Source organism: Trichophyton verrucosum (assembly GCF_000151505.1).
Source record: "Trichophyton verrucosum HKI 0517 chromosome Unknown contig00189_1.f1.exp, whole genome shotgun sequence".
NCBI lineage: Eukaryota > Fungi > Ascomycota > Eurotiomycetes > Onygenales > Arthrodermataceae > Trichophyton > Trichophyton verrucosum.
The window spans coordinates 1,215-24,490 of record NW_003315533.1 but is presented as its reverse complement, the minus strand read 5'-3'; the positions used below and the strand labels follow the sequence as shown (position 1 = coordinate 24,490).

General features: G+C 48.6%; 10 protein-coding genes across 10 annotated transcripts; 6 read left to right on the top strand and 4 right to left on the bottom strand.

The window, feature by feature from the left end:
* Positions 1-654: 654 nt before the first annotated feature.
* Positions 655-2,046, top strand: TRV_01992 (uncharacterized protein; the record flags this gene model as incomplete). Its single annotated transcript, XM_003023824.1, has 2 exons — positions 655-770; positions 891-2,046. 2 exons carry the CDS (start codon positions 655-657, stop codon positions 2,044-2,046), a joined length of 1,272 nt encoding a protein of 423 aa, XP_003023870.1.
* A 1,348-nt stretch (positions 2,047-3,394) lies between these two features.
* On the bottom strand, positions 3,395-3,751 carry TRV_01991 (uncharacterized protein; the record flags this gene model as incomplete). The annotated part of the gene is made up of 2 exons (XM_003023823.1): positions 3,395-3,529; positions 3,629-3,751. 2 exons carry the CDS (start codon positions 3,749-3,751, stop codon positions 3,395-3,397), a joined length of 258 nt encoding a protein of 85 aa, XP_003023869.1.
* A 258-nt stretch (positions 3,752-4,009) lies between these two features.
* Positions 4,010-6,389, top strand: TRV_01990 (uncharacterized protein; the record flags this gene model as incomplete). The annotated part of the gene is made up of 2 exons (XM_003023822.1): positions 4,010-5,325; positions 5,411-6,389. The coding sequence occupies 2 exons, from the start codon at positions 4,010-4,012 to the stop codon at positions 6,387-6,389; spliced, it is 2,295 nt and encodes a 764-aa protein (XP_003023868.1).
* A 1,512-nt stretch (positions 6,390-7,901) lies between these two features.
* Positions 7,902-8,204, top strand: TRV_01989 (conserved serine-rich protein; the record flags this gene model as incomplete). Its single annotated transcript, XM_003023821.1, has 1 exon — positions 7,902-8,204. The coding sequence occupies one exon, from the start codon at positions 7,902-7,904 to the stop codon at positions 8,202-8,204; it is 303 nt and encodes a 100-aa protein (XP_003023867.1).
* A 1,521-nt stretch (positions 8,205-9,725) lies between these two features.
* TRV_01988 (uncharacterized protein) lies at positions 9,726-10,775 on the bottom strand (the record flags this gene model as incomplete). The annotated part of the gene is made up of 3 exons (XM_003023820.1): positions 9,726-10,308; positions 10,372-10,629; positions 10,708-10,775. The coding sequence occupies 3 exons, from the start codon at positions 10,773-10,775 to the stop codon at positions 9,726-9,728; spliced, it is 909 nt and encodes a 302-aa protein (XP_003023866.1).
* Positions 10,776-11,790: 1,015 nt separating this feature from the next.
* Positions 11,791-13,606, top strand: TRV_01986 (uncharacterized protein; the record flags this gene model as incomplete). Its single annotated transcript, XM_003023819.1, has 5 exons — positions 11,791-11,872; positions 11,976-12,026; positions 12,098-12,245; positions 12,306-13,076; positions 13,144-13,606. 5 exons carry the CDS (start codon positions 11,791-11,793, stop codon positions 13,604-13,606), a joined length of 1,515 nt encoding a protein of 504 aa, XP_003023865.1.
* A 365-nt stretch (positions 13,607-13,971) lies between these two features.
* TRV_01985 (uncharacterized protein) lies at positions 13,972-14,433 on the bottom strand (the record flags this gene model as incomplete). The annotated part of the gene is made up of 2 exons (XM_003023818.1): positions 13,972-14,199; positions 14,257-14,433. 2 exons carry the CDS (start codon positions 14,431-14,433, stop codon positions 13,972-13,974), a joined length of 405 nt encoding a protein of 134 aa, XP_003023864.1.
* Positions 14,434-15,828: 1,395 nt separating this feature from the next.
* Positions 15,829-17,196, top strand: TRV_01984 (uncharacterized protein; the record flags this gene model as incomplete). The annotated part of the gene is made up of 1 exon (XM_003023817.1): positions 15,829-17,196. One exon carries the CDS (start codon positions 15,829-15,831, stop codon positions 17,194-17,196), a length of 1,368 nt encoding a protein of 455 aa, XP_003023863.1.
* Positions 17,197-17,552: 356 nt separating this feature from the next.
* TRV_01983 (uncharacterized protein) lies at positions 17,553-18,154 on the bottom strand (the record flags this gene model as incomplete). Its single annotated transcript, XM_003023816.1, has 3 exons — positions 17,553-17,650; positions 17,717-17,806; positions 17,878-18,154. 3 exons carry the CDS (start codon positions 18,152-18,154, stop codon positions 17,553-17,555), a joined length of 465 nt encoding a protein of 154 aa, XP_003023862.1.
* A 316-nt stretch (positions 18,155-18,470) lies between these two features.
* On the top strand, positions 18,471-20,996 carry TRV_01982 (uncharacterized protein; the record flags this gene model as incomplete). The annotated part of the gene is made up of 3 exons (XM_003023815.1): positions 18,471-19,186; positions 19,254-19,471; positions 19,531-20,996. 3 exons carry the CDS (start codon positions 18,471-18,473, stop codon positions 20,994-20,996), a joined length of 2,400 nt encoding a protein of 799 aa, XP_003023861.1.
* Between the last annotated feature and the right edge of the window lie 2,280 nt (positions 20,997-23,276).

Here is a 23,276-nt window from a genome sequence, read left to right as displayed (position 1 = left end):
ATACTCTTTCTTCTTTACTTGACTTATTCCTTAAAGTAGGAACTCTCATGGTTGAGGTTTGTTTGGCCTTGCCGTGAGATGAAGCTTTCCTTCGAGATGCAGGAAGGGTATATAGAGGGAAAGCCCCATCCATGGGTATAATGTCGTCACCCGAATAACCATATTGCAGAACTCGATAGATATAGGGTGCCTGGCCGCAATTATCATCTAGGGATGTTATACACAGCTCTGCTGCCGAAGATGAAAGAGTTGATATGTTGTTACCTTGCAGAAGATCAAGTTGATGTTGCAGGATAAATTACATGATAGACGCCCTCGTATTGTTTTATCCTGTAATTTTAATATTCTTCCTTTCGATTGGTTGCAAATGCCCGAAATATGTAATATTGATATTACGTCCGCTTAGTCATGAGAATCTTGCATCTCGATAGTTACCGAGATGGAATCGGCGGGCTGAACTACACATCAGAAAGAGAAGACGATCAGAGCTATCAATTGCCCAGGGAGCCTGCATTTAGACATCGGCTGGGCGGCAGGTCCATCTCCTGGTCAAGATCAGGTATCTCACGGTGTTAAACTTTTAAGAATATCTAGAGCGGCTCTGCTGTAGAGGAAGAATTATTGTTAGTGACAAGTTGGCGCGTTGATCGGATCATGGCGACGGCAAAGGATTTACAGGCACTGCTTCGTTTCCTAACGCAGGATGCCAGAATACCCCTCGCTACTGCTATTAGCAAGGCTAAGGGCTTACAAGAAGCCAAGCTACTAAAGTATGAAAATATGCAATCTGACTGAACTGAACTGAACGCACACGCACACTCAATTGCGGTTCAATGATAACGCGTTTCATAAATTAGTGACTCCTGACTAACTAGTTAACAATTCAATAGTCCAGAAGATATTTCTAGAGCAAAGTTGACGGCGGTCCAATCAGTTTTTACAGAAGCCAAAACAGCAAGACAAGTGTGGAACGCGGCGAAAAGGGTTGTCAAAAGGCGAGCTACAGAAGAGGAGAAGAATGATGGCATGGTAACAGCATCATCTGTATCATCACCTTCGAAGAAACGGAAAGCAACAGTTGCAGGGCTTGACATGACTCCTCAGCAGCTGGAAGAGTCACTTACGCTGCCCGTAAGTACAGATTTGGAAAGGATTTCTAAGACGGTGATTGTCACCAATCGAGCCCCACTAGTGTTAGCATTTGCAGTCATGTCACTGAAGTACACAATGCCCGAGCAGCCGTTGTCCAGCAGACTAAGCCTTGCCCAGGCTGTGGTGAGCGCAAACAGTCGCACGAAGGCTCGCAGTCTGGGTATAATAGATACGGCCGCTCCCAGCGCTGAGGACGCTGGATGGGCACAGGGTCAGCCCACGGTCAAGGTACTGGGGAGGAGTATCAGCGTCCTCCGACGGGTAGGGTACGACTGGGACGACGAAAAGGGAGAAACTGCATCTGTATCACCACCAAGTATCGGATTTGATAGCAAGGAAACGGTGCCAGAGGGAGGTAGCAGCAAATCCCCGCACGCCGAGACGGGTTCCCCTGCACACAAATCGAACGTGCTATCACCCAAAGAAGACAATGACGACGACAATCTCCCAGCCCTATGGGGTCTGGACTTGGAGGGTGATCGTAAATCGAGCGACGGGCGCCAGCACAGCAGATATGGTGGGTACGACGGCGGAAGTCGAAGCCAGAGCACGCACCTCCCTGTATTCAGAGCTGAGCCAGCCCGAGACTACCTGCTCAGGTCGTTTTCTGAGCACAAGCACGAGCACGAGCACGACCCAAACCAGCCGGACAGCGTGAAAAAGGCCAAGGAGATTGCTCTCAGTTTGCTACTTGGCGCGATCGATCATGTTTGCCAGTCATGGGCGCCAACGCTGAGCCGAGACGAATTGGATAAACATGTCTGGAGATGGTACATCGCCGTGCGGCCAGAAGTCGAGGGTGGCATCTCAGGATGGGGCCAGAAGGGAAAGGTCCATTTATCTGCGATCCTTGATTTGAAGAGAAGAGACCGAGATGAAATGCGTGTGTTTTAGTTTCGAATATTTTTACGAACCATCAATCAAAATTTTTGGACCAAGAAGGGCTGTGGGAACTGGCTATGGAGAATTTCTGGGCTCAAGAATGGATTATATGAGCTCACGAACTGGGTGTTGCTCGGCCAATCGTGTTGGTTTTATGCATCAAATCATCTCCCGTTTGGAGACATCCGTTCAAAAACCACCCCCACACCCTTGCCTCGACAAAAACTTCCTTATGAGCCAGGCAGGAGGGGGGAGGGAACAGAAAGAGAGAGGGAGAGAGAGAGGAGGGAGATACGAATCAAAACAAAATAGCGTTGGCGTGCCAGAGGCCGGGAGGGAGAGCAAGGGAAGCCTCCGCAGCTGCAGCAAAGGCCAACTTTCCGACATCGAGACAGTTTCCTCATGCGTTTCCTCTGATGTCATCTTGAGGTCTCACTGGTGTGGTTGTCCACGGGAAGGCCGTGTCCACCCTGGCTCCATTCCAATGAAGAGACTTGAGTGGCCTCCGTTCGAAAGTCACCAACCTTGACCAGAAACCCTCAATTGAACACGACACGGGCTCTCGCATCGGGAAGAAAGCAGAACCAGGACGATGAAGATGGAGAAAACAAAAAGAAACAAACAGCAATAATAACAATAACAAATTATAGATATGATGAAAAGGAAGAGCGCCCCTAAGAATTACAAGACCCAAGAGGCGGTCCTCCCAAGGGAACGACACACTAGTTGTGGCTAGGGCGAAGACGCTCGCTGGCTGACGGTTAATGCGATGGACAGGGGTGAAAATGCAACCAGGTTTATGCCACACAGAAAAGGGAAAGGNNAAAAAAAAAAAAGGAAAAGAAAAGCAAAGAGGAGAGGAAAACTCAGGTCGGCCTGCATGCTGGGCCTCCGGGAGCAGCCATCTTGTCACTCTGGCTTCCGCAGGGCCTGGTTGGATGGGCTGGTAGGATGCCGACGGTGCCCTCTTGGAGACCAGCTCCGCTTTGCTTGCTTGCTTGCATACAACTGGGTGAAAGAGATGGAGAGAGAGAGAAAGAGAGTTAGTATAGGGAGGGAGGAGCCAGGGCCGGAGTCCTGCATGCTCGACGGGCATCTTCAGGTCGATGCCACATCGCCGTGCCAGGACGACCGAGCAGCCTCGAAGTGGGCTCTCTCGTGGATGATCGCTCTGCGGTTATCTGCCTGTCTCTCTCTGTGCCTCTCTCTCTCGTCGACGGACCGATGGAAGCTGTCGCTCTCGCTCGTAACACTACTACGACTAGCTAGCGGTAACCAGGCCTCGATCTCCCAAAGGAGGAGATAAGGCCGCCCCTGAAGCCCACCGAGGAGCGCACTCTCTCGTGCCTCTCTCTTCTACTTACTTCGCATACGCTTGTCTCTCTCTCTCTCTCTTTTTATTAAGCATCGCTGCCTCTGCTCCATCTCTTCCATCTCTCTCTATCTCGCTCTCTCTACCTCGCTGTCTCTCTTGTTGTCTCTCTTCGCTGTCTCGCTGTCTCTCTGTGTCAGCTAAGGAGGAAGGTCGACCGGGGGGAAGGCAAGTCTTGGCGCGCGGTGAGTTTCAGATCGTCGTTTTTCCTCCCTGCCCGACTCTCGTCCGCCTCCTCGACTTCTCTTCGACTTCCTCGACTTCCTCGACTTCTTCTTCCACTCCCTCGCCTTTCCACCCGCCAAACAACACAGCAACCACATCCGCTTCTTCGACGCCGCCCATCATCAACAACGACGACGGGGGTTCGTCGACCTTCGTCCCCCTCGAGCCACAGTGTCCCCGACCGGTCGCCAGTCTCGGGCGTGTGTCTCGCTTGCTGGAATCGTGTTTTCATCCCGGGGCTGGTTGTCGGGTTCACACAGCCGCCGTGTCTGTCTCTGGGGGGTAGAGCGAGAGAAAGGGAGCCTTCGAAGGCTGAAGCGCCGAAAGGGATCGCTGCCCCCGGCGGGCAGTGGTATCGTCGATTGTCCTGCCTAAAACATGAGCGACCGGCCGACGTCTCCCTCCAAGGGATCAGAGGGTGATGCTGACCGTCAAAAGTCACCCTCGATAGAGCAGTCGGGCGGTGGTGCTGGCGATGGCGGCGGTGCTGGCTCGGAACAGTCCAGCAGTCAGGCATCTCCGGTGATGGACGTCTTCAGCGACGAATTCTCGGTCGAGCGGATAGACAATTCATCATCAAACAGTCAAAGACAGTCCGTCAACAGCCTCTCGAGTCATTCGTCATCGAGCTCGGACAAGACAGAGACTAGAGATGGACAGGATCAGATCTCGATTCCTCCGCTGCCTACCAGCTCCTTCCAGGGCATCCCAGAGTCGCTGGAGAGACGCGCCTCCCAGCTGCTTCAGCAACAACAACAACAATACCAACAACATCATCACCACCATCAAACAGTGACCCCTCAGGTTCCGGACAAGAAGCATTTCCCTCCAGATGCCGGGCCAGTACCTCGGACATCATCGCCTGCCGTTTCTATCGCTCAGAGTACCGCATCTGCCAGCCATCGAAGCGTCAGCACTGTCTCCAGGCTCTCCATCCCTCCCCGCGCATTGAGCCCCTACACCGGTCAGACAGGACCTAGCCATCCCTATGCCATGTATTCTCAAGGAATCTCCGTCAACAGGACATCATCTATCTCCTCAAATTCGACAGTACGGCCGCCCGAGCGAAATTTCGTTGCTGCTGCCCCGCCACAGCATCCCTACGCCCTATACTCCCAAAACACTGTTCCCGAACACGTTCCGGATGAACCTCTCAACACTACCGTCCCTCTTCCCTTACCAGGCCACCCTCAAATATACAGTCAACCCGCCCCTGCCCCTGTTGCAGACGAGGTCGGAGATATCTTAGGCACAGATGGATATAGAGAACAGCTTCCTCCTTACACTCGTTACCCCGAAGGTATTCCGGAGAAGTCTTACTATGCCCCGGCTGCACCAACTGGTGTTCCTGGTACTACCAACACCCCCTCACAACCTCTAGAAACACCCGTCTCACCAGTATCACAAGTGTCGTCCCGCACCTTGCTTAGTGAAAATGTTCCAGGTGCTGTTGCCCCTGCGGCAGATTCATCGGCTGCCGAATCAGGCAACACGTCACAGGAAATTGTCAACGAAAAGGAAAAGAGGAGGAATCAGAAAATTTGCTGTGGGCTACCACTGTGGATCATTGGTCTCATCGCTATAGGTCTGATCACAGGAACTCTAATAGGAGGTGTCCTCGGTGGGATTGTAGGAGCCCGTCAAGGCCAGAAAGACAGCGGCAAAACACCAGATCCAGATCATCAACCAACACAGTATGTTTTGTCAATATATCTGTATATCTACGTCATTGATCAACTAACCGTGTGATAGAACCCTACCACCCACTCCGACAACTAGTGGCACCTTGGATGCGCTACCTCTCCCAACCACATCTGGCGCCCCTGTTTTCTCCCCGATCCCTACTGGGCCCATTTCAATCTCCGGAAGGACGTTCAATTCCCTATCTCAAAGCTGTGTTAACACCACAAGCCTCCGATTGTCTTGGGATTGTGTGGACTATGGTCACTTCAAAGGGTCCATATCCGTCGGGCCCAAGGATACTAGAACAATAAAATTCTCCCAAAATTCTCTCACAGGGAAATTTATATACGGCGATCAAATACCGTTTCTCGCAAACAAGGACTATCAGCTACAGCCCGCATATGACGCGTCTGCCCCCGATGACGGGCCTGCATACTTCTTCTATACTACCTTCGACAAGCTCGTCATTGTCCCCGATGACGAATTCCCATATGGTGTCCTCGGGAGATCAGTGAAGGATTCCGCCCAATTGAAACGTTCTAACAACAGGTCAGGAAAAGTTCAGTCTCAGCCGGGTGACAAGCCCTGGTTTTGCTGGTGGAACACAACCTACATCGAACTCTTCGTATATGCCAATAAGAACGCGACAGAAGATGACATGAAGACCAGTAGCGATGGCTCTGACGATGGCATGCCTTCAACCCCGCCAACACCTTACCCTCGTGAATCTACTCCCATCACTGCATCATCATCCCCGACTTCGACACCTATTACTATGTCCGGTGAAGGCGGCAGTAACCTACCGCAAGCATATCCCCAGGCCATCAAAATCAAAGAACTCCGATTCTCTGATGCGAGTCAGTCTCCACCATACTGCCAACAGATGCAAGTCTTGGATGACTGGAGCCTATCAACGCTACAGAACCAAGCAACCATCGAAGAAAAAGACTCTAGGTCCGGTCCAGACAGCGAGAATATCGACATTAGCCAAAAATTGGCCCGCCGGTCACAGCTAATTGGGTCCAGAGACGTTGTCCCCGACCAGTGCTATTGTGAATGGCTATACGGTAACTGACCTACTTCGTCTTCTTCCCCCCCCTTTTATTTCGACATGACTTTCGACTCTTACCAGCACAACTATCATCATATTGTCACATTTCTACTTTCCGCTACTTATAGCCTTCCTGCTCAGGCGTTTGAGGTAATATCTTGTTTCTTTTTCGGCATCGGCGTTATATACTAGGCCTGGAAAGATATCTCTGATCTTGTCGCATTTTATCTCATATTCTGTTGTCATCGCATATATATATATATAACTATATATATGACAACGACTTCATCTCAGTTATTCCCTTCCTTGCTTGGTCACTCGTTCACTCGGCTTTTGACAACCATCTGACTTGTTTGCTATACCTGTCTGCTCATACTCGGCTTTCCAGATCATTCAGGGGGAGAAAAGGCATATCGTTTTTACATTCGTTTCCTAATATCATTCTATGCACATAAATATGTTGTATCCCTGGTTATACCCGTGGATTGTCAACCCATGTATCTTCCATCTCTCATATGTTGACCTTTCTGTCTTGAATCAATCCGGCTACTTCTGGATTCGGCAGACGCTTGTTGTTATGTGGCTATTCTCTTCCGCAGAATACATGTATTCACCTTCATCTATATCACCTATTTCTCTACATTCCAGCCTTTTCTATGTAAAAACTATTTCCCTAACCAATTTTGTTAGGCATCAACGTCCATGCCCAGCACTATCCCAGCGCTGCATCTATTCCATAGTCCGCAGCAGATATCAGTTCCACTTCCTCCATCCCTAACTACCAGGTACTTTGCCTCTCTTCACGAGACTGGACTCCATGCAAGGGACAGGGGTACGTCCAAGAAAAACAGCATATCTTACTTAAAACGTCCACGATCGTCAGGCAGTGGAGATGCAAGTAAGACGCCGGAATATATACTCCTCGCGACATCCTCGTCCCCGGAATATTCGCGGAAGTTCGTTGAAGTCTCTGACCATCAAGCGGTCTGCTCGTTCATTGGTGGAACCGCCATGCCCGGAAGTTGGATAGCTATGACATAATAAGCTGGAGAAGTACAGCAGGAAGTTGTATAGAGTTGATGGAAGGCAAACTAGGGATATAAAAGGGCGAGTACATTTGAACATCCCATTCATTCATGAACAAGACTCATATTCAACAGTTGTCGACAGACTGACTCTACGTTGTTGTATTTGTTCCTTCGAGAATCAGGCTGATTTTGAACTATGAACCGGCCACTGGCGCTCACACAAACTCTGCGCTTCACACCATCACGATTACCGATCTCGAGAAGAAATGGGCTGGCAAAGTTGTCGGTAGCACAGGGGACACGGGGAGAACGGTTTCCCAGGCACAGCAGCTATCATGAGAGATCCATCCATTCAAGTCCCCAAGGCGGGCTAAGAGAGGGAGATTCATCAACTGGCAAGGAACAAGGTAAATTAATCTCATGCAGTACAGCATGTCGACAGCAGTTCTAACATATATAATCAATTTTAGTCCATCGACGCTATCAGCACCACAAGCCTGAGCCAGACATGGAAGAAGCAGACTCGTTTGCCCAAGAATTCGACTCTCGTATCCCCTCTAACCACGCCAAACCTGCACTCAGTGATGCATACCAGCACAGCGGCAAAGATGCAAAGCACCCGAAACGACCATCAAGGGAAGAACTAAGCGAGGATGAAAGACGTAGGATGGACAAGGAAGAGGAAGACGTGCAGCGGCATAATGAAGATATGGAGCATCGGCACGGCCGGGCAGCCAGTCAGATCACGCAGGATGGAAAGGTTGAAACGATAGACGAGATGGAAGAGGTACGGTTCAAGAGCGAGGAGTAGCAAGCAAGATAACCCAAGAAAGGCGGGTTGAAGTATTGTTTGTAGTCCAGGACAATGCGCTGGACCGGATGTTTTCGGGAATATGCAGAATGCTGCAGCTGTGGTGTCACCCGTCTTACTTGAGATGGGGAAAAGGAGCGGGAAGGAAGAAAGAAAAAGAGCCGAAAGCCATGCAGGTGGATGTGAGACTTTGCTCTCTAGTTGTGACTGAAATGTTTCATGCATGTAATTATGTGTGTGCTTTGTTCTGTGTTCTTTGCAAAGTAGCCTATGTATGTATGTCTTCGACAAAGAATTTGACACAGTGATGTAAAATAGATATCAAGAGAAACAGGCTTGCTCAGTCAATCGAGACTTTCCATCTTTGGTATTCTTTCTCTCCTTGACCTTGACTTCGGCACTAGTGAACATACATGTCTAGCAAGTGAGTGTGTGAGATGAAAAAAGATTCAGTCTAAGGGGTATTGGATATCAGAGGAACGCTCAAAATACAGAACTTCTCTCATACATTTTTGCCTCAGGTATACAATCAAGCAAAAACTAATCCGCAAATATCAAATCCGCGCAATAAATCAAGTCCGGAAAGCAAAAACAAAGAATCAATGCGCGTGCGTGTAGTGTGGTATTTGGTATAGTACAAGAGTTAGAATGCGTTGTTTTATTCCGGGTATCCTTTGATGGGGATGTTTGTTCCATGTGTTACCACCAGGGCGATTATTTTGCAGCTGAGTATAGTCAAGGACAGCAAGGACAGTATCATTGCCAACGGAATAGAGAGACAGAGATCCACGGGGCCCTGGTTCATATAGCATAGCCTCTCTGTACTGATGAAGAAATAAAGAGCATGTCTTCTGAGATATCCGGGTTGACTGCAGTCCAACGTTTCCTTCTCCGTAAGTATTGATTGTGGTTGCCAAGCAGCTGTGGTTGGAGTTATGCCAGTCAATACCAGTTAGCTCATCAAATATATTCTGGCCCCAGAGAGCTGAACGAAATTTCCACCAATTTGGTCTCTCGAAATGAAGGGCCTGGCTCGAAAAATTTTCTGCGCCCCCCCCCCCCCAGGTTCTTGTAAAGTGCTTGTTTTGGTCGTACCAGGCCAAGTTGTGGTAGGGTTCGGGTAACTTGAGCCAGGGTCACTGTCCTGCAGATGTTTCAAGTCTGTAGGGCCAAAATGTGATATGTTCCTCCGACAGGGTCTAGCCAGTCACACAAAAGGGACCATATATCATATCCTGTCCTTCTTTACTTTTTCTTTTCTTTTTGTTATTTTGGTATAGATGGCCGTTGAAAATAGTGGGGGTGCGACAGGGGATGGTTAAAGAAATCAAAAAGGGATGGTACAAAAAAATCTCACCGCTACCAGAGTAATGAAACAAAATTTCCAGAATGAGTGTCAAATATGATAGGTTGTTGAAAGCATAAGGAGGCGCTCAGAAAAGGGATGGAAAAAAAGTGTAAGGCTAGGCTTGCTAACGAAATGGAAAATATGACTTTTGCATCAGAAAGTAGGTGAAGGAGTCAACCTTGTAGAAGAGGGGTATCTTCGGAGATCGCATCATCCTGGGCATCGGTGCCGTTCATGGTGCCGTAGGAACGACCGTTGGGCTCCGTTGGCTTGTTGGCTCCGGCCTCGAGCTCTGGCTTCTGGGGATTGACGTATTCGAAATAAACGCCCATGATCAGAAGGGTACCTTGCAGCATCGAAGTTACAACGTAAACACCCCAGGTGCTCCACCCTTCCATGCCCAGTCTCTCGGCCAAGCTGATGGCCCAGACTATGGCACCGGGGGTCTGGATGCACATCATCTGGATGCTCAGACTGCCCACCCGGCGTAGACGCCATGTGGTGTATATCTGTGGAAAATATTGGATGGAAGAGAGGATGGTGGCCGAGACACCAAGGATATTCGCCCACATCTGTCGGCTAGATGGATAGCCAAAGACGACCGTAAAGCCTAGAATGATCACAGCGATAGCATGGACAAGGCATATTGCTCCTACGGTGAGAGCAGTCCGGAAATTATGTGATTTTTCGGGAGTTGCGGACGTCGAAGTGGGAGTTGGGGGAGTTCGGGGGAAATATACAACAAAAAGAATAAGGCTAAGATGCAAAAGTCAGTCAAAGAGAGCAACTGCACAATGGTCTTTCCGGGGCAGAACCTACAAGATGATAAAACATAGTGACTGGACCCCAACCTGCAAAATGCCTAAAAGGCCAGCAAAACAGGCAAAGCCACTGATATCACTGCAGCAGGCGATATCGCGAGCACTTTTCGGGAGAACAAGGATGTTTGCAAACCCAAACGTCCCTGATGTTGTCCCCAGCAGTATAAAATAGGGAGATATGCCAAAGGAGGTGCCTCGTGAGATGATACGGTAGTGCTGGGGTAGATATGATAGCAAGATGCCGAGGAAGATCAGTCTAGATCGGTAGAGAAGCGTTGCGAATAAGTTAGCCGCGGTTCTTCAGCCGACAAAAGAGAGGCGGATTTTGACTTACATAGAGAAGGTAAAGCTAACAGCACCGGGAGAGGCGAGTTGCTTGCATTCTTCGCTCAAATTCACCATCGTTTCCTATAGAACTGCTGGCGAGGTGCGGATAGACAGGGGAGTATGGATCCAACGAGCGCACATGAGTGATTATATAGAGGTTAAGGAAACAGAGAAAGAAGCGCAGGGGACGACCGTCGGGTTTCAGGATGCAGGTACGGCCACTGGAGAGACGTGTCTTTGAGAGGGTTATTCGCGCAGAGACTTTGCGTTCTGTGTCTCTGCCTGCCTGTCTGCTGCTCCGTATTCTCGTCTCCCCCTTCCAAGCCGCAGGCGCAAAAACTTGAGGTTGAGAGGATGCGCCTTGTCCGCCCAATAAGGTGCACAGGCCTAAGGCTTCTAGCCAATCATGACGCGACGATCTGACAGACTACGGAAGGTCTAACTGCTTTAGGACAAGCTTTATATGCGGGGCCACAGCCAGCCAATAATAACAATATGTGTTAAGGGAAGGGTTAGGTAAGCGTACTGACTGCCTGCATCAGGTTAGCCTGTATTAGTCACTCGTCACGTTACTTGTGCCTCGGCCGGCCTGCTCGTCCAGCTTTGGGTCCTCATTTCATTTTGATCAGGTCCACTAGAGTGCAGACGCAACATAACTACAATGGCTATAGGGCATATGCAGAGCAAAGAAGTTTTGAGGATGTTGGCGGTGAGGCCATGGTAGGCTACGACAGCAATTCCATGGGTAAAGGATGCTGGAGGCTAAGAGCCAGGGAAGACCTTAACCTGGAGCTGCAGAGATGTTGCCCCTCAGTCCTTGCCTTCTCCCCTACGTCACACAACACGTCATAGTAACAAGAGGCAGGACGAACAAAATAAAGCTCCTGCCCTGCCTGGGATCTTGATTAACGACGCCAATAGCGAGTATATATTCAACACCGGTCGGGCTCGCTGTCCGTTATTTTTCTTAGTTGCTCATGCAGGCGGCCCCTTCGATATTTCAAAGACAACGTTTGCTTAACAAACGCACCACTTGGCTGCTTTTCATTCGCATGGGACTCATTTGTTGATACTTGGAACCAACGCTATCATGAAGTGGCTATTGACTGGGCTAATCATAGCTCTGACGGTGTCGGAGGCCGTGGGCTCCAGAGACTGGTTCAGCAAAGCTGGTACTGTTGCTCTCTTTCCCCTCCCTGCGGCCAGCTTGTTATGGCCGCCAACAACTCACACATTGGAGAATTGATCATGGCTAACACGTCACGGTGGCCGTAGTTTACAACAAATGGCATGAGACTGAACTTGAACGCTGGCTCTCGGACCATGGTGAGTGAATAACTAGCATTTTTGCAGCCAGCGGCCTGGAAACCTTGTTAATCGACTTAACCCATCTATAGACGTTCCATACCCTTCTCCAGCAGATCGCAAGGACCTGGAAGAACTGGTGAAGAGTAATTGGGAGTCGTATGTTGCCGAACCAGCTTCAAAGACAGCTGAAGAGATTTCCGGTTCATTCAATGACGCCAAAGAATGGATATTTGACTCGTAGGCTTTCTCATCAATCCCTCGAAATAAAGACGGAACACGGCTAATAATTCTGTTTAGATGGAGTGACTCGCAGTTGAAAGCATTTTTAGACCGCCATGGGATTCCATGTCCCCAGCCCAAGAAAAGGGATACTCTCCTATCAACAGCCCGCCGCAACTATGAAGCAATCGCTCAGAAGCTTGGCCAATCGGTCAACTACCCAGGAAACTGGTTATATGAACACTGGTCTGAGTCTGAGCTAAAGGAGTATCTCGATAGCCATGGCTACCCCGTCCCTCAGCCAACAACCCGTGACAAGCTTATTGCTGCCGTGCGCCGTAATTCACGTCGTGCTGGTATAGAGGGCCAGAAATCTGCTGCTGCTGCTTCAGCATCCATGGCAGCTGCGCAGGAAACTCTTGCTGAGGCTCTCTTCAACGCCTGGTCAGAGTCTGATTTCAAGAAATTTTTTGATGAACATGGCATCAAGGTGCCTCAAGGTTCCAAGAGGAACGAATTGTTAGCTTTGGCGCGCAAGCACCGTCAAGCTCTGTTGGAGAAGCCTTCTGCATCAATGGCTTCTGTTTATGGGGCTGCTACATCCAAGGCTGGAAACGAATTCGCTCGAGCCACGGATGATGCACAGCTGAAGATGGAGGATGCTTTCAACCAAGCTATCAATGGGTGGTCTAATACTCGCCTTAAGGCCTACCTGGATGCCCGTGGTATCCCAGTACCCCAGAGTGATAAAAGGGATGAACTACTCGCCAAGGTACGGCTTCATGGACACAAGGCCGCTTCTGGATACACAGCCTGGACTTTTGATACCTGGAACAAAGAGAACCTTGGGTAATAATCTACCTGCCCTTTACTTCGTGCATATTACAGAATTCTCACTGACGATGAATAAAAATAGAAAATACTTATCTTCTCAACACAAAAAGGCTCTTGAAGGCGTCGAGTATACCCGTGTTGAGCTTTTAAAGCAGGCTCAAGATGCGTACAACCGAGCCTCAAAGACCGGTGGACCCGACTTTACTTCTATTACCAATTATCTTGCTCAAGTTACTGGTTCCATGAAAGACACCAACTTCAATACGTGGTCAAAGGATGATATTGAAAATTTCCTTGCCTCTTATGGGATCAAGCCAACTCGCGGCTCGAGTATTGAAGAGCTAAGAAGGCAGGCAAAGGACAATGCTGATTACTTCCGCTATGGAATAACGAGACAGGAAGCTTCGATGTTCTCCAGACTCCAGAGCCTTGGCCAGTGGGCTTGGGATCAATTGAAAATTGGGGCTCTCAGCGGCCGGGCAGAGGGTCAGAAGGCAGCTCAGGAAGTTAAAGAAAAGGCCACTAAGGCTAATGATGAACTTTAAACGGTTTATCACAAATTCAGAAGAAGCTGATGCCAAAATATGTATTGGGAAGGATGTTTAGTTTGTTAAACCTGGACCTGTGTTATAAGTTAATGACTGTCAAACACTCTTACGGAATTTAGTTTAATGCCCAAGCGAATGTTCCCCCCCCCCCATTATGACCTGTATACCTGTACTTCTACTAACTAGGCCTTCTACCCTAGAATAATGTTAATTAGGTAGTGTATTTTGCTACTATCGTTCAACCATAGTCAAAATGTCATTATTATAGCCATTCAATCACTAGTCACATGTATCCATAAGCAGCAGACCTGGACGGGCTCCAGCCATTGATAGAACCCATTTTATTAAAAAGACTTGATGCATCATTCTTTTAGAGCGGGGTCACCTTCAGCAACCAGCTTCCCAACAACAAGATACTTCTCCAAAAACCGTTCCTCCCACCCTCTCAGGTTCTCAAGTTCCTCTTGTCCCAGTCCTTTCAAATCATCTAGTGGCCCCTTGAGATCTTTGGTGAGCATCTCCTCATCAAAGCTCTGGCAGGCTAATCCACGAGTAGCATCTCGACCGGCGAAGTTCTCGTATGGTCCGCCCTAGGTAAACGGGGAAAGTTAATGATAATATAGATAAGTTGATAAAGGAAGACGTACTGGTCCGTAAAAATTCTTGCCTGGAGTAACATCAAAAACGCGTCCTCGAACTGCAAGATAAACAGGAGCTCCGTTTTTTCCGTTGAACGGTAGGAGATCAGTAGGTGAGAAGGTGCGAAAGACGGTTGGTGGTGGGGCAGTCGGTAATGTCACAGGCTTCTTTGGTTTGAACTGCATATAAATTACAATGATGAAGAGGGAGAATAAAATGAGATTGATTGGGGAGGCGATTGATGCCCTGGAGTCGAGATATTGGGTCAGTATTGGGGCAGTTGAGCAAGCGGATAAGTCGACGATGTAGATCGGTTGCCCGGCTTACACTTCGGCAGGCGGAGAGCTATCTTCTACTCCATCTAGTTAGCTACTGCGACCCAAAGCGTCAGCAATGGGATACGCTTACCTGACGCCATCTTCAAATGCAAAGCTGTCCTGTCAGCGCAGTATTGCAGACGTTGCAAGGCTGATAGATTGTTGTTATCAACCCCAAAGCAAGTAGAGAGCAAGCTCCGCCTTATTTGAGATCAACTTATGTCATCAAAGGCTGCTGGATTATGTCATCGCTAATTATATCCTGGCCCTTTTTCTGCCGGTCGTCACCGCCTGCTTCTTTGGGATGAAACAAGAGTAATCTCCTTAGTCAGCCATATCGGGGTGAAGTTTCCCGCCGCTTTTAAAGCGAAGGTTACGTGATCAGGCACATTTTTGTTTATTTTTGGAAATCAGTGCTTAAAGCAGCCTGAGCCAGCGCTTAGCTTTGGACTAGCGCGGTTTGCTGGGCTGAGTTTACTCCGGAACGCCCATGAGATATCAAGGGTCGTGATCGCTGAGCATGATCTGACAAAGCCTTGTCGCCGGCCAGACGTTGGTTGCTCTGCAGGCAGAGAGAGAGAGAGAGAGAAGGAGGCTGAGCTTCATGTCTGACATATTTTTTCTTCACCGTTTGATTCCTTCATTTTGATTCCTTCATGCCCGGTCTGGGACTGGAACGCTTGTTCTTTCGGCAGTCTTTCACAAACGGAGTACATTCATTTCTCTTGTTCATTTCCGAACTCGGTCGTATTTGACGGAGAGTAACACCCTTCAAAGACAGCGTCCGCTTCTCTTTAAATAGCTTTGACTTGTGATATCTATTTGCCTTCTCTGGACATATTTGATCATCCTATTCACCGGCCGACAAAACCTCTCAACCAACAGCCTCCGAGCCGTGCTCAAAACGATACCACTTACCTGCATTTGCAAAACACACGATTCCCTCTTTTTTAAACGACTGGATTATGTGGAAGAAGATTCACAAACCCCGGGACTGGGCAAAGCCTCAAGGCCAGGAGGTCACGGTTTCGGCAAGTGAAAAAATACACGCGATGTCGAGATTTGGCCATGGAGGTTATACTCATCCACATGGACCACAACCTTCTCAGTCGTATGTAAAAACTTCTCAAACGTTCTCTCACATAGTATATAGTCTAACAAACGAGAAATGGTAGGAATATGATAGTATCTGAGCCTCTCCCGAGACCTTCGCTCCAGTCAGCGCACGCACGAAACCCTTCTTCAGTTTATTCTCAAGATATAATGGTGCATTATCCACATAACCACGGTGAGCCATATCAGTCTTACTCCTCGACACATCGTTCGGAGTACGGGGATCGTGATGTGTCTCCTCCGGTTTCTCCTATCCGTGAACACTATCCCTCGTCTAAGGAAAGTCGTGATGTTTCCCCTATCGAAGAGCCCAAAGGCAACTGGATTGCCGATATGCATAATAAGGATAACCACCCGGCTCCCAGGGCAACATATGCATCTAATTCCAACAGAGATATGAAACCTTCTACCTCGGGAAGACGGCCTCTAACGAAATGGGATGGCTACTCAAGGGATCTAGCAGTAAGCGATAAGGGTAGTTACCACCAAGATCCTCAGGGAATCGTGAAACCCGAAGGATATTCTAGGGCTGGCGGTCCTTCGAAACCTCGATTTGATATAGGGCCAGAAACCGGGCGCGTGAATGTTCCCAAAACCCGGTGTCGAACGGACTGTGATACATCTGCTTATAGTAACCCTCCTCCGCCACCGCTAAAAGACAGAAGTTATAGAGGTCCCTCCAGCACAAGACTTATTGACGACAAGCCTGTAACAACAAACCCCAGATCCAAGGACAACAAAGCACTTCCAATGGCACCTAAGCCAAGACCAGCCGTCCCTCAAAAGGACAAAGTACTTGTGAAACCCGCTCCTGCTCCCTTGAGTATCCCTAATTCAACGTACTCAAGCCTCTTTGAGGATTCGTTACAAACTGCCTCCGCGTCAACTTGGGAGACTGGCAAGTTTGTTGGTGCTGCTGATCAACCTGAGCAAGACTCCAGTAAAGGGAAAGATGGACTCGGTGACTTTTTGACAGAAAGGTTGCAAGGAATAGCACTATCACAAGAACCGCGCAGCCGTTTCAGTGCCACAACTTATGCCACGACTGAACCTGGAAGCCCCCCGCCAATCTCAGAGAGCTTTGATCAACCACTACCGGGTATTGGGTCTAGAATGCACCAGATCTCTGCCAAAAATACCACACGCAAACCTACCCCTTCACAAATGACTACTGTCTCTGAGACAGGGACAGGACCGCAAACCCAGCCTGAAACAAACATCACCACTCGAATCGACGATATCAAATCAAAGCTGGCAGATCTTGCTCGTCGAAAGACCAATATCGACACTATGATCCATGAGTTGACGCAAGTAATTCAGCCTAGCTCGATAGCATACGATATGGCCACCAGAAGCGAAGTGAATAAAACTGTGACAAGCCTGAACAACGAGCTAGCAGATATCAAAAAGGAAGAACATGAGCTGGGCCTGAAACTGCTTCGTGCATACAAGAAGAGAGACAAAGGTGACATTTATGCCAACGAACCAACGTTATGGGTCAAACGGGTTACGAGTTAGGCATATGTACATTATTAAATACCATAACGCTAATCGGGAGAGTGTATATTCAGCTTCTTATCTAGTATCCATTCGGATCTGTGCAGTGCATACAGGGTGCGCCTGGCATGATAGGAATGATATAAAAAGCTAAGGCTTTACAGGCGATCTATTATTCAGGGCTGGATGGTCGAGCGTAGAAAAGCTTTGTCGCACTTCCTAACCCCCGCCATTGGAAACGAAAAGGAAAGACGTCAACTCATGTTTTCGTAATGCAGCGTGATGCGGTGAAGCCCCGCGGGTGGTAGTGATCCGTCAGTCTGGCCGTGAAAGTCGAAAGCCGTGTAGTTGGAAGGAGGCATCCAATATCGGATCGATTATTTCTTTCCAGACTTCTTGATTCCCTGCTGACCAGTGTTCATAGGGCCTTTCTTGCCCTTAGCCAGCTCCTGGAGCTCCTTCTTGGCTTTGGCATCTACATTGTACGTTAGCGGCACGGAAACGTATGATCAAGGAGCATGATACTGCATATAAGGCATACCAGCTTTCTGCTTTTCTCTAAAAGCAAGATCCTCGTCATCAAGCTCTCTTTTCTCTTTCTTTGGGGCCTTGAGGGGTTTGGCCTTGCCGCCTGGAGTGGGGTGAGACATCGTTAGAACAGAGGCTCAAACAGAAACATAGGCACGGAGACAGTCAGCTTACCTTCACGAGATGCACCACCCATGGCTGCTTGAGCTTGACCGTTTGTCAGAGGATGTGTCGAGGGAGTGGGTTGCGGTTGATGGAAAAATTCCAGCGTTGCCGTTGGAATCGTAGCCTCAAACTGATAAGATCTTTTCTGTTTGGCGCGAAAGGAGGGAGTGGAGCTAGTCCTTTTTGGGCCTAGTGGGAGAACCTTTTTTTGCCTCACTCTTCTTTTGACATCGCCAACTTCGAACACCAGGAACAAGCCACTCGCTGTCTGCAAACCCGGCGACATCTTTGCTATCACTCTCTTTCTCTCCCTCTACGCTGTCACCAGCAGGTTTATACAGCCTCTTTCGCACATCAAGTCAAGATAAATTCCTCTTTACCCAAGAAATGCCTCTTGCAAAGTAAGCTGGTTGGAAGTCAAGTTTGTTGAGTTGAATGCCATCTACATTCGCCCAACACTATTCTTCATTTAGCTATTCCAGTCAAGAAAAGCACAAGCAGAACTTGGGAGATTCTTTGACTAACCGAATCACCTTTTATTTCCTTATAAGCTCGTTTCGATTTTTCGATTAAGCCAACCGTACCGAGTCGAAATTTTGGTGATGGCTGCACAGCGGTCAAGGTCTCCATCGGTCCCATCAGAGGGTGAGATCATCGAGTCAGACTCAGATACGAAGGCAACTACGTCGCAAACCTCTCTTTTTAATGACACCAACGTTGACCGTAACCCCAGAAACGATGCTCTACCTCCAAAGTCCCCTAGTTCTTCGCGGCCGTACCGCTCTGAACGCTCAAGGTCCCGCTCGCCATACTACAAATCTTCTCGAGGCGAAAAACGAAGACGAGATGACTACTATGACTATGATAGGGGCAATCGTGGGGGGCGTGTGAAGTACTCAAATGGCACATACGATGACAGCTACCATCGCCGTGGGAGTTCTCGCAGGCACAACCAACGGCCATACTACGATCACGATAGGAACGATAGCTATGACCGGGGCAGCCGACATTTGCAGTATAGCGACGATTACGACAGGAGGCCAGACAAACGTCCGAGAACGCGAAGCCGTTCTCCTTATCGAGACCCTAGAAAACAGAAACAGTACTCGGGTGATGAAGCCTCAAACAAGGACGCCTCGGAGAAAGATGGCAAGGGCATGGCCCGCGGGCAGATGGAGATTAAGTTGTCTACAGAACAGTCAGTGAGCGAACGAGGAAATCCCTCAGTTAACGCTCAAACTTGGAAGCAAAAGGCTGAAAATGGAGAATCTCAGATACAGCAGAATCGTTCCATCACTGAAACTAGTACAGATGATAAGTAAGTGGACTCACACTACTCAGACTCTGCCAGTCTATTGGTGACCTTACTAATTTTTCCCTCTTAGACCGTCTGTTCAAGGCAAAGACGAGGATACTGAAATGTTCATAGAACCAGTTGATGAAGCTACACTGATTGAACAACGACGGAAACGCCGTGAAGCTATAAAGGCTAAGTATCGTGATGCACCGAAGCCTCTTATTGTCCAAGCTTTGAAGCCTGTCAACCCACCCGAGTCCGCGACAAATGGCTCTGCTAAATCCACTTCAAATGCAGATGAAGCCGGTAAGTTTTTTGTCGTTCAATATCTATATATTCAAGTAGCATAACTAACGAGTGTATAGCATCATCCGCCCCATCACCAATGACAACTCCTATTGACACACCCGGCTCGCAGTCACCTGCTAATTTTGAAGTTTCAAAGGATGAGGACCTTGCCAACACGGATTTAAGTGATAGGAGTGGAATCAATAAGGAAGAACCGTGTGCCGCTGATTATGACCCGACTTCTGATATGAGAGAAGATAAGAAGAGACATGACAAGCGTCACTTTGGAGATGATCTTTCTGCTGCCTCTTATGACGAGACTAAGACGGGCCAACTTACTACAGCTGCTCAAGAAGCAGAGAAACCAAATCCAGTAAATGTTAAAGATGATTTCGACATGTTTGCCGAAGGTGACGACGATATGTTTGCTGAAGAGCCGCCGTCGTCTATGCGGGCAAATGGCCCAACGGGAATTCCAAAGGCCCAGGAACTAGACATGAGCATGCTCGATAATTGGGATGACCCTGAAGGTTACTATAACGTCATGCTGGGTGAGTTGATCAACGGTCGGTATCACGTTCAGCAGATTCTAGGCAAGGGAATGTTCTCTTCCGTTGTACGTGCTACAGACTCGAAGACAGGAAAACTGGTGGCAGTGAAGATTGTTCGGAACAATGATACCATGAGGAAAGCAGGCATGACGGAAATCAATATACTGCAGTTGCTACAAAACGCAGACCCTGAGGACAAGAAACATATTATCAGGTTTGACAGACATTTTGACCACAAGAACCACCTGTGCATGGTTTTTGAGAATCTCAGCATGAACCTTCGCGAGGTCCTCAAGAAGTTTGGTAGAGATGTTGGTATCAATCTACGAGCCATCCGGGCGTATGCTCAGCAAATGTTCCTCGGCTTAAGCCTTCTTCGCAAATGCAACATCCTCCACGCAGATATTAAACCCGACAACCTTCTGGTTAATGAGAATAGAAACATTCTCAAGATATGCGACCTTGGCTCTGCCTCCCTCGCCTCAGAGAATGAGATCACCCCTTATCTCGTCAGTCGGTTCTACCGAGCCCCTGAAATCATACTTGGAATACCATATGATCATAGCCTGGACGTCTGGTCTATAGGCTGCACATTATTCGAGCTTTACTCGGGGAAAATACTTTTTACAGGACGCAATAACAACCAGATGCTCCGGTCCATCATGGAATGCCGCGGCAAATTTCCGCCCAAGTTCCTACGACGCGCAACCCTGGCACATCTACACTTTGACGATCTTCTCAATTTCCGCAGTCTGGAGGAAGACAAGATTACAGGCCGCATGGTGACTAAGATCCTTGACTTTAAGAAGCCCTCGCGAGACCTGAAGTCTCGGTTGATTGGGAAAGGGGCCAGACTCAATGATGCGGAATCCAAGGAGATAATGATGTTCATTGACCTCCTTGACCGGTGTTTGAATCTGAACCCAGAGAAACGCTGTACTCCTTCGGAAGCACTTCGCCATCCATTCATTGCTAGGCATAACAAAGTTTGAATCTGCTAAAATACAGGCGATCTCCGGAAGGCTGGTGAATATTGGGGAAATTCTGCGTGTCCTGCAAATCTCAGCCATTAAGACTGACCCGTTTGAAACTGAAAAAGCATGGATACGGGCACACCGTGTCTTTAGTCTATAGGGCAGATATATATATATATAAAATTTAGCATTTCTTTTACATATCTTTTAGCTGTCCCCTATCGAATACACTAAGTATCCATGTAAAGTCCTTTGTTGCAGGCGATGGCCCGCCGATGAAGACCAGCGGACGTTTAAGTTCGCAGTATCAGAGAGATCATGCGTCCCAGCATGCGCCACACACGATCGCACTTTCACTGTCGAGCCTCGTAAGCAGCCTTTGTCGCATTCTGGAAGCCCCGTGGCGTAGTTAGCCAGCCGTTTGCTCCCATTTTAGTTATAGTTGTCGCTCGCTTGCAACGGGCAACAGGTCTTCTCTCGATGGCTATCCGGGGAACTCCAGCTCATCACCTGACTGATCAGTTTCCATCTAAGGTTCAACGTCGGCCGAAGCGCTTCATGGCCGCTGAAGGATCTATCTTTCTGACAATCTCGATAACGGCCGAAACACCAGCCGTAATGTGATATTCGCATGGTACGTACAGAGATGCCCGAAGGAGAAGCCAGGTAGGCAAGCTAAAACTGGAGACATGCTGGCTGTGATGCTGATCCGGCTTTGTTATCGCAGATAGAAAGGAGAAGTACGCTGTCCTCTGGATATACGAGGCTGTATATTTCTACAGAGTACTCCGTATGGGGAAAGCAATATGTACAACTAACTACGTATTCCATGCGCATGCAGCATGCAGCATGTTGGAGACGCGGGCCTTAACAAGAAGCTGACGCCATGTTCGAACACGGAGGATTTACTGCCGTCATTCATGCTCTACATACGGACAAGGGAAAGAGAGAGATCTTTTAAGATGAAAGCGCATGAATAGCGTGCAAAAATGGAAGTCATGCCATGTTCCACTCTGCAGTCGGGCGTCGGCGTCACGCATAAAGAAAGGCGTTTCACTTAGCCTTGCAAGTCATACGTGCGAGATCCCTCGGGATTCAGTTCAGCCGTTAGCCTCCCATTCTCCTTCGCTTAAAGGGCTTTGCTTTGACGGCGGCGGCAGCAGCAGCACCGGATGAGGAAAGTAATGTTCATAGGGCAATATCCCGGGCATGAAACGACGATAATTTAGGCATCCAGACGGGGAAATTATTATTATTAGGTTCCAGGTGGACAAAAGGAGTATCCTAGTCAAGCGCCCGGGAAGCCGGCGCAGTTACATAGTACGTTTCAGATGGACGGAGTGAACTCACGTCTTTTATGCTATTATTGACTGGGATTGATAATCATAGCAAGAGAGCATCGAAGGTGATAAGTCATATTCAGAGATCGTGGGCTCACAACGGTCCCCAACGCTTCCCCCTTCAAAAGAGAACAAGAACATATCAAATTAAAGGTGTGGGGATCAATTTAAAATGCAACCATGCGGTTAGGTATGGGGGTGTTAGCATTATTAAGTGCACAAAAGCAGGGGTAGAGATGCCTCACAGCCCATACAACCAAGGCACCTGGGAGCCCGGACATGCACCGTGGTGCTCTTCATCGATGAGCTGAGACCACGGAGATGCGGAAACATAGCCTCTCAGACACTGCAAAGCCCTGGTTCCTGGTCATAATAATCAATGCGAGGCAACCTAAGGTAGTCCATCTCTCATCTCTTCCGCGGACGAGGACAGGCCCGATCCGCCCCGCACGTTCTTACTCAATCGATTGCATAGGCAGCCAGTGCCAGCCATGTCGATAAAATATAACAGAGCATCAGCATCTCCAAGGGTATGCGCCGCTGCAGAGCTAGCGGGAATTATGAAGATGGGATCTGGTAGTCCTAAGCCGTGAAACGGAATTCTCAAAGCCAGAGTTCCCCGTCTAGAACGGATCTGAATGACGTGGGAGTGGTCTTCGACTAATTTGAACGCCCCGGTACATTGATGACTATCACTAATCGAGCTTCGTTACGCCCGAGCCCATTTTCTTTTGAGATGGACATGGCTCCCGTTACGGTGATTGTTCGCGCATACACTCTGACCGTTGGGTATAATGATGAAATGATGAGACAAGAAACTGAAGGAAGAAAAGAAAAGACGGCTCTAGGCTATTGCAAATAGCGTCATATGCAAAATATTAATAGTGTCACTCGGTTGCCCAAACGAATATGCAATAGAGCAAGGAACCGTTATCGTGTATAGGTTACTCCCGGCAAC